Source organism: Asparagus officinalis, chromosome 3 (genome assembly GCF_001876935.1).
Source record: "Asparagus officinalis chromosome 3, Aspof.V1, whole genome shotgun sequence".
NCBI lineage: Eukaryota > Viridiplantae > Streptophyta > Magnoliopsida > Asparagales > Asparagaceae > Asparagus > Asparagus officinalis.
This window is the reverse complement of record NC_033796.1, coordinates 109,178,692-109,188,465: the sequence shown is the minus strand read 5'-3', so window position 1 is coordinate 109,188,465 and position 9,774 is coordinate 109,178,692. Positions and strand designations below refer to the sequence as shown.

At 37.3% G+C, this 9,774-nt stretch overlaps 1 protein-coding gene across 3 annotated transcripts in view; it reads left to right on the top strand.

Annotated features, from left to right (window-relative positions):
- Nucleotides 1,572-9,774, top strand: part of LOC109835716 — a 29,186-nt gene continuing 20,983 nt past the window's right edge. The window contains exons 1-8 of one of the 3 annotated variants that reach the window (XM_020403722.1): nucleotides 1,572-1,877; nucleotides 1,966-2,049; nucleotides 2,151-2,224; nucleotides 2,759-2,792; nucleotides 4,522-4,580; nucleotides 5,367-5,481; nucleotides 5,569-5,606; nucleotides 6,391-6,423. In XM_020403722.1, the coding sequence (XP_020259311.1) occupies nucleotides 1,713-1,877; nucleotides 1,966-2,049; nucleotides 2,151-2,224; nucleotides 2,759-2,792; nucleotides 4,522-4,580; nucleotides 5,367-5,481; nucleotides 5,569-5,606; nucleotides 6,391-6,423 (602 nt within the window). In that variant the 5' untranslated portion in view covers nucleotides 1,572-1,712. Of the gene's footprint in view, nucleotides 1,878-1,965; nucleotides 2,050-2,150; nucleotides 2,225-2,758; nucleotides 2,793-3,209; nucleotides 3,267-4,521; nucleotides 4,581-5,366; nucleotides 5,482-5,568; nucleotides 5,607-6,390; nucleotides 6,424-9,774 lie in introns of those variants that run through there. The other 2 variants (XM_020403723.1, XM_020403724.1) reach the window with 2 other exon arrangements.

The following is a 9,774-nucleotide window of genomic DNA, read 5'->3' as shown; positions in this document are numbered from 1 at the left end:
CATAAATAGCTCGGTGGAATGATCGGCATCAACTTATTGTCGATCCGCTTTATCCTCCGATGCAGGAAGTCGATTACATAAGATGGTATTGGGGGGTTACCCGACGTTGGATAATCACCCAAACTGCGCCTCCAGTCGACGAAATCGAGATTCGCAACCAACAATCTCGATATGTACCAAGAGGGTTAGATGAGAGGCGATGGGTAAGTAAATTGCTTTAGATTATAATAGATTTTTCAATCTTTATGTTAGCTTTTGGTTTATTATATGAAGCAATATTTTTATGTAATTGTAGATAGACGCATTGGACGATGTAGTGGGGGATTGCAAATGAGGGTATAACTACCGCCATAGGAGATTCTGTGGACGTATCGATATTACAGCGGATAGTGGCGAGAGTTCGTAGAGCTTTTCAACAAACTCATGAGGATCGACATGAAGGTCGTGAGCAGGTGGATCTTGAAGATACTACATATGTGCGCCACCGTAGACGTGATAGATCTTGCACGCACGACGATGAAGCTGGCCCGTCACAACAAGCTGGTCCGTCACAACAAGCTGGTCCGTCATAGCCCCACACACAACCGGAGAGCGAGCATATACAAGCTCAAGACGAAGGGGGCCGCCGACGATCTCAGCGGGTGCGAAGGCCGAGACAACGGGGGAGGGGTGGATTTTTCCTTTGTTAGTTTTTCCATGTAGATTATTGTCGTATGGAATTATTGATGCATTTGGATTTATTCTACTTAAGCTACATATTATCGTATGGTTAGACTTAATGCAGTTGGAATTGTTTTGTGCTGATGTGAATTTTGGTAGAATTTTGGATGTGATGTTATGATGATGTATTGTGTTGTGATAATGCGTATTTTTTAGATTTGTGTTATAATGTTCTAATTTTATAACTTTTATCAATGTATACAATGTTAGATGATATATTGTGGCGAAAATTTTGGTTGTATGTTCAGCTAGAGGGTCATGCATGTTTTGTGCATGTTTTGCCTCAGCCCAGTAAAAATACGGGACTACTAGTCCCGTATGTTTGCTGGGCAGAGGCAAATTGCCTCTGCAAAATATACGGGACTACTAGTCCCGTATGTTTGCTGGGCAGAGGCAAGTTGCCTCTGCAAAATATACGGGACTAGATACGGGACTACTAGTCCCGTATGTTTGCTGGGCAGAGGCAAGTTGCCTCTGCAAAATATACGGGACTAGTAGTCCCGTATATTTGATGGCCGAGGCAAATTACCTCTGTAAATTGTGCGGGACTACTAGTCCCGTATATTTAGTTGCAAGGGAAATTGGCTCTGCCAAATGTACGAGACTAGTAGTCCCGTACACTTTCGTGAGCCACCAAAACCATGACAGAAAACATACGGGACTAGTAGTCCCGTATATTTTCTAATCTGTAATTACTGTGTTGAAAACATACGGGACTAGTAGTCCCGTATGTTTTCAAAATCGACATCTTTTTGGCCAACAGGCCAAAAAGAGGTCGATTTTACTAAATATTTAGCAAAATGGTCGATTTTGCCAAATATTTAGCAGATGTGGTATATTTTCAGAATTTTTCCATTAATTATTTCCTCAACCTCCGAGGGGGAAAACCCAAAATTTTACCGATTAAATCTCCAGAAAACTCGAAAATTTTCGTTGCGAACTCGGAATTCTTCATCATCCCAACTCAATCACCGAACCTAACGGCTGTTGCGATGACGGCGATCACCGACAGTGAAATCATCGTCAGCGATCACGCGGGCAAAGGCAAGGAATCCGACGAGAACAAGAAAAAGGCCGATTCTTCCTCCTCCTCTTCCTCCTCTTCAATCCAACGATCCTCCAGCCGAAACGCCTCCTCCAAATACGATTTCGTTAAGGTCAGTGATTTCCTTTATTTTTGATTTATGCTTCCATTTATTTATTTCGTTAGGGTCAGTGAGATCATCACCAGGGGTTTCGATTTAGGTCAAGGTTTGGCTCGGGGACAATGCGGATCATTACTATGTCCTTTCTAGGTTTCTCCTCAGCAGGATGCTCACTGTTACAAAGGTATCATGCTCTTTTTTTATTTTTATTTTTTAAATTTGTTTTCTAAAGAAAGATGCATTCGTGTGCTCATTGACCAACTGCCCTTGAACTGGTTATTTTAGATTCCGAATCACGTTGCGATCAAAATTGCATTGGAACTGAAGAAGCTGCTTATAGACAACAGCCTGCTCGATGTGTATGTTATCTGCACTCAACTCACCCTTTTCCTTGTTGCTTGAATTGCGATGTCATATGACCTCTTACCTCATAGTACTGTATCGTACTCCCATTTAGATTGTATTCTCAGCGATATCTTCACTTAAGCGAAGATATATGTTTCATATATGTTATAGCATTTTGTTAATGTTATGTCGATGTGCCCATATGCTCACAGATTCATCAACATCTTATGGAATTTTCTCATTCCCGCTTTATGGTAAAAACGGATGAACTGTGAAAAAAATCAGATAATTGTATAGTTTCAGATAGGCTTCTTAAAAGTGAGTTTGAGGCTTGTCTAGTTGAAGCTTCTCGTCATGGAGATTTTTGTATCTAATGCAGCGTAGGAGCTTGCCTGTAGAATAACTTAAATGGAATATATCTTATCACTTCTCCAACCTCCTTGTTTCTCCTCTCTGTTGAGTTGTTGTAATCTAGTTTCAACTGTATGAATATATTCCTTGCTGATAATGAAGTGATTAACTATAGTGTTCTTTTATCTTTTTGGCAGTTCACAGGCTGACTTGGAAGCTAATCTGTTTAAGGTATGTTACTACCAAAAATAAGTTCTGAAAAGAAACTGTATTCCAACTTTTTCGTCAGGCTGTTGGTTCTTCCTAATTGTTAATATTTAACTTTACCTATCTATTGCCTATTTGTGCAGATACGTCTTCTTGTATGTCTCTTCCAAAAACTTAGGTTGTCTACTCTCCTGTGCATGTGTGTTTCCAGCCAGCTTAAGTTGACTTCTTCTTTCTTTCCTTTTTTTCCTTTTTCTTTGGGGTGGTGGGTGTTGGGTGGATGGCGGTAGTGGGTCTTTGTGGGTGGATATGATGACCATCTGTATCTTCTGGTAGGAGTAAGAATAGGGATGGTTATGCAGAACAAGTCCCCCTGCAAGACTAGACAAATTTTATGACCTGCTGCCAACTTGACATCAACCTCTACTCGATGTTGGATGCTTAGCCTGGGAAATAATGAGCAATAGGAGCTTTCCATGTTTGCAGATTTGTTATTGGGTATAGAAACCTACATTTACTAGTCATGCAGCTTAAGCTTTTGCATTTTTATTATATTACATGAAGTCTGGAATAAGGGAAAAGACGATTGACTTGTCATAGGTTATTGCTTTCAACTTTAGATAAAGTTAGGGGCCTGAGAGTGGAGGGAGGATGAGAAATGCAAATAAACTAAAATGTCAACTGGCATCTTTTCTTACACATTTACTGTCGCCTGTCGGTTATACTGTTTCGTGAAAACCAGGAAACCTTACGTATTTGTTGCAACACAAATATTTTATATCCTTTCTTACTTATTATTCTTTGAAGAAATTTTATGTGTCTTCTCTTTACTTATATAAGAATGTCTTAAGAATTCAGACAGATATTAGCAGTTCAGCACCTTCACCAATAAGTAATCTTTTTTATATCTTACTCCTGAGTATGTAAGCAAACAATGTTTGCATCTGGGAATACAGGACTACCATCTGCTTCTGACCAATTAGTCTAATGACTTTGGAAATTTGGAAATAATCTCGTAATCTTTTCATTTCTTCTAGGTACCATAATAATGATCTGCAGCGAACACCTTCTAATGTTTCAGAATTATTGTTTTCATCATTGATGTTGTTCTCCACCTTTTCTCCACCAAATTAGTTTAACCATGGAATGCCACTTCAAATTGGGAATGCTCTAGGATGATTAGATGTCTATAAACAACTGGTTAGTTGGTCTTGCCTTTAATGTGTTGATGCATGCAATCATCAATAGAACAGCTTGCTATAAGACCTAGATAGCCTATTTGTTGGTAGACAAGAACGTTGCTTTACCTCAGTTAACACCAAGAGAATATTGACATTTCCAGTTAAAATTGACCATGGGATTTAAAATGCTGTTAATTGATCTGAATATTTTGCTGCATTTAACCGTAACCTTCTTAACAGACAATCTTTATCCCATATATGTGGGGCAAACTTTATGGGTCAATCCAAGCCATGACCCATCATTGTTTAGGAGTTCTATTGATAAACTCTTGCTTGGGTGGTAATTTCTTGGAAATTTTGCTAGATTCCTGGGCACAAAGAATTTGATCCAAATCAGATATTGTAGTGGTTGATCAAATCCTAGTGGTTAAGATTAAAATGTTGCAAAAAAGATGAGATCAGTCAAAATATGCATCAAGCTATAAAGTGGTCGTCGTTATGTCAATGAATTGATAATTATAAGATAGTTAGCATTATTTTATTACATACTTATTTGCAGACTCCTCTTGCAGCTTATGGAGAGACGAGGCTATGGAGAAGAATACATAAATCGTTATAAAATGATGACCAGGTGACCTCTTTTCCTCTCCCTCCCTCCCTCCCTCCCTTAAGTGTTTGGATGCAATCTTTTAGCAATAGATAATGTTGGTTGTACCCTTTTCCCTATGACAGTGCAATGGCCTTGACAGATCATTATGTTTCTCTCATCTTTCTGGTGCTTGCTTAAATGATTAATGCACCATGCACATAAAAATTATGGATTGAAGGTTAAATTCTCGGACATAAAAAAACTGTAATTCACTGCTTTGAAGAATTTCTACAAATTGGTACAGTACTGAGAAAAGGAAAAAGGAGGAAGGAAAGGAATAAACTACGAAAGGTGCATGGGAAAATTGTTAGGATTTAGACAAAAGGTACTTTGACGTACAGTATCTCTTGAAGGGATTAAACTTTAATACGAGAAAAGGACGAGGATATGAAGAAGAACAATTGTATATGAACTTGTTTGGGGTTCATAAAATGTGATGTACGAGCAATATGAGTCCAAGAATGGTAACAAACTATCAAATACAATAGCAATATGATTCCTTGAAATCGTTCCTTTGCTTCTCAAGGCTCTTGATTAGAGATGGGCTTTAGAAGCTCTCGGCTTTGCTCCAGCTCATTGAAAGCTTAATTGATATAAAAATTATCAAATTGTTTTAGTCAATATTTCCTTAAATTGCTTCAATCAATATTAAAATAGTTTTGTCTTTTCATATGAATGTTTATGCATATATTCATTTAAGAAAGGAAGATTTCAATGTTGTCCAATATCCAACTTGTTCTAATGGTTGTTTCGTTTAATACTAATTAGATTTCATCACCAAAGAGTGCCACTGGTTATTTTGGTATGTGGAACTGCATGTGCTGGTAAGTCAACAATTGCTACTCAACTTGCTCAACGCCTCAACTTACCTAATGTTTTACAGGTAAACCACGTTTTACACGTCAATTACTAAATTAGAACATGCTTTTCCTAGAATTACAGTAATGCCTACTTTGACCTTTTTATACAGACAGACATGGTGTACGAATTACTACGCACATCCACAGAGTAAGTATCTAATAATTCCCTTTACCATTATTCTTACTGTGAAGAATGCTTAACTAAAGTATTACTATCCAAATCCCAGACTAACTCCACTCCCTACCGCCTTAAAAAATGCATGAAACACCTCTTGAAAGTACACCATCTCTTCACATGGCTTAATAATCCATAAGTGCCGACAGGGGTTCTTTCAGTGGCGGATCCAGAAAATTAATGACAAGTACCTATTTATCTGACAATAAAAATATAAATTATTAAAATATAGTACCTAATGGAAATGCACTCAATACACTTTATCGGCTATATTGCATCATGTTTTGTCGGCAATGTGATAGATAAACAAAAATGAGTATTTTCATTAATAATTTATTTTCACTAATGAAATAAAAAATGGATACTTGCTAGTTTAAACAAAATCTGATGTTGCAATTATATTCTAACATATTTATTGTGTAACAGAAATAAATATATATCAAGATCAAATTCATAAAACAAATTCTTGATGCCTTAAGTAGTTGATAAAAGATTGTCCTTTAAATGTATATATCAAAAGACATAAAAAGCATACAACAATTTGCTTTACAACAAAATATTAAGGACATATTGATGTATACTTCCACAATTGCTTTACAACAAAATTCTTGAAAGTGTTGCATGAGACTTTCAGTGTCAAAACTATCAAACACATCTCTTTCTGTATATGTTAGAATGTTGCATGTAACAAGACAAACATTCATCCATTTATTCTTAGTATGGCTATGCATACGATTTTTCACAATCTTCATTGCAGAATAAGCTGGCTCCTTAGTTGCAGTCGCAATCGGTAAGATCAAAGCTAACTTCACAAGCAAATACACCAAAGGTTATACATTTTTTTTGTCTCCACCAACATTTTGGAAAGATCACCACTGTCTTTAGATTTGAGAATTAAGTATTCCAAACGTACATCAAGGATATAATTCTCAAGTTGATTATCAAGAATTATAAGATTTACTAGATGAAACTCTGATAGATAAAACCCAACAAAGTGAATCAAACTTTGCTTATCAAAACAGAAAATAACTCCATAGATTCAAGCTAGCAATACAAGTATGTAACTCAGTGTTAGCCTTCATAAAGCAATTGTTAAGCTATTGAAGTTACTTGTCTATCACTTGATGGAAAACTTCAACACGCAAATGGCGTAAATTTCTCTTTCTCAATATCATGACCTGGTTGTCTACAAAGTACAAACATATCATTCATGTTTGGGATATGAATATCATGTTTTTCACAAAATAAAAAGAACTTCACTTGACAAAGATTCCTGCATGTCATATCTCATCATTTGTAGTTGTTGCTTGACTACTTTAACTAAAGTAATAACATTGTTGATATCTTGATCTTTGCATTGTAGGGCTTAAACATAGCTCGTGTGTAACTCCTAATATATTTTTCATTATGTGTATGTTGAGTAAACTCAAAAGATTGCATGAAGTATAACAAAGCACTTGCTTGTCCCTTTTGCTCTGAGATTGTGCCATCTTTGAAAATAGTATCAAGCACCTCAATGATGGATGAGAACATAAAGATCAAGCTAACTAACATCCCATAATGCGACCCCCAATGAGTATCTCTAGCTCGGTGAAGAGATGTTTCTTTCTTGGTGAAGAGATGTTTCTTGATTTAAACCTCTTCCACTTAAAAGTTCACCACTTTTTAATCCTTGTAAGGTCTTGCTAATTTGCTTTTCTCGAAGAATATCTCCACACTTGCATAAACCTCTAACCACATTAGCCATATTATTAAGCATTGTAGCAATCTCAGTTTGTTGCTTTGTGATGCTCACAAGTGCTAGTTGAAGTTGATTTGCATGCGCAAAGCAACGAATATAGAAATCACACTCATTTTCCTTTATGATCAATGTTTTGAGACCATTAAATTCTCCTTGCATGCTGCTAGCATCATAACCTTGACCATTGACCTATGATAAACTTTAGGGGTGAGCAAACAGTCAATCGGTTCGGTTTTGACAAAATTTTGCCAAATTGAGACCAAACTGATTATGATTCAAAATCAAACCGAACCGATCAAAGTTGGTTCAGTGCGGTTCGGTTCGGTTTGTCAGTTTTGGATTTAATTAGTTAGATATGTAATGAACTTTGGACCCTAAAAAACTTCTACCTATAGTCGTACAAAACGTCAAAAATACTGCAACTACATCTCACTGAGCCCATTAAAAAAATAAGAAAAACGTATGGATAATATGAGACAATTAAAGTAATGTGATTATCAAGTACCTATATAGCAGCACCTTAACAGAGAATAAAATACTATCAAACAATAGCCACTTAATAAGAATATCTCTCTAAATTCCTTGTAAAGTATCTAACAAGCAACTAAAAACGCAAACTTAATAATTTCTTCGGCTCTAAGAGATCCACATACCATCACTATCAACAACTACTCTGCCTTTTCAACTAGCTGAATCTGCAATAGTAATGGCATGTTAAATCAATTCTTCATATATTATAAAACAATAATTGTTACCTTTGCAATATTCTTCAATGATTCTCCATTACATATCGGTTATTGTTGACTCAATGGCTATCTTACTCAAATCTGAAATACAAATAAAACATAGCAAATTAATAAAAACATGAAGCTACTTTAGATATATCTAGAAAATATAGTTTACCTATATCCAACTTCTCAAGAGCATCCAAGTCTTCTTCAACACGAATCTTGTTTGATCTAGGTACAGTCATAATATTTCGAAGCCAATGCGCGGAGCATCATTCTCGGGGTCGATGAGCTCCTAAATGGGTCGAGGACTCGACCATCATTACTAAATGGCGGACTCACATGCCACCGTAGAGATAAGAACATCTAATACATCACGAAACATTCGAGAGAGGATTGGAAACCTTGTACTATTTACTTTCCAATAAGCTAGAATATCAAAAATTCTTTCATCAGCTTCAACGTCTTTCGCTTAGAAGTCTTTCTAACTTTGATTTAGTTTATGTACCTTCCTTTGCAGCTGGCAATCTCTTAAACCAACTTCTTACATCTGTTACCTGATTTTGCATTATCATTATCAATATTATTTAAAGAAACACAACTTGATTGCCCACTTGCACCTATTTGAGCGCCATATTTATCTTTGTACTCATTATACAACGCAGATGCTACATCTTTGATAAATTTGATATTCTCGTTGCTTTCATGCTCACCATATGTAAGCTCAATCATAAAGGTCACAAAGTCTTCCTTGTTTCAAGGATCAAGAAGAGCTGCGATATAAATTAGCATGTTCATCTTCTCCCAGCTTCCCCAATATTTATCGTATTTCTCTTGCATTCTATTGGCAATTGTGACATAAGATAAATCTTCACTAGATTTTCAGTTGTTTAAATTACAAGCAACATTACCAACCTCCTGAAGAAAGAAATTACTGGACACATAAGAACTAGATACACATAATGTTAGTTTGTGAAATTCATCAAGTAAACTGCACAACCTTCTTACATTAGCCCAACCATCCTCCATCGACATTCCATGATTTCCATGCCCACAATTTAGTTCATATCTAAAGAAAGGATCTTCATCACCATACCTCTCAAAAGCTTTTTCATACTTTTGGGCAATGTGTAACCAGTGATTTCAAAGGCGGTGTCGGGCGCGCGCCTCGGGCGCAAGGCGGTGCGGCGCGGTGGAATAGCGTCCCGCATGGGGTGCGGGGCGCTTCACTTGCCCCAAGCGCGCGTCCGAGTGCGCCTTCGAGCGCCTCACCGCCTCTGGGAAGGCGATCGCCTCAGAAATTCAAGGCGAATGGCCTCATGTAATGCGGATATCAGGTAGAAACGGGTAGAAACCCGACTCAAACTTAAACCCAAAAAAGGCAAAACAGATCTAAGCTAGGGTTCTTCACTTCGTTGTCTCTCTTCGTGTTCGGTGGCGACGAACAGGGAACGAGGAGCTCGGTGACGACGAGAACCGGCGACGAACAGGGGACGGCGAGCTCGGTGACGACGAGAACCCGCGACGAACAGGAAAAGCCGATTTCGGTGACGACGAGAACCCGCGAGCTCGGCGAACAAAGGTAAGTTTTCATTTATTTTTGCTTCCCTTTCTCTTTTTTCACTTTTTTTTTGTTTTTCATCTGTTCCCTTTCTCTTCTTTCATCTTTTCT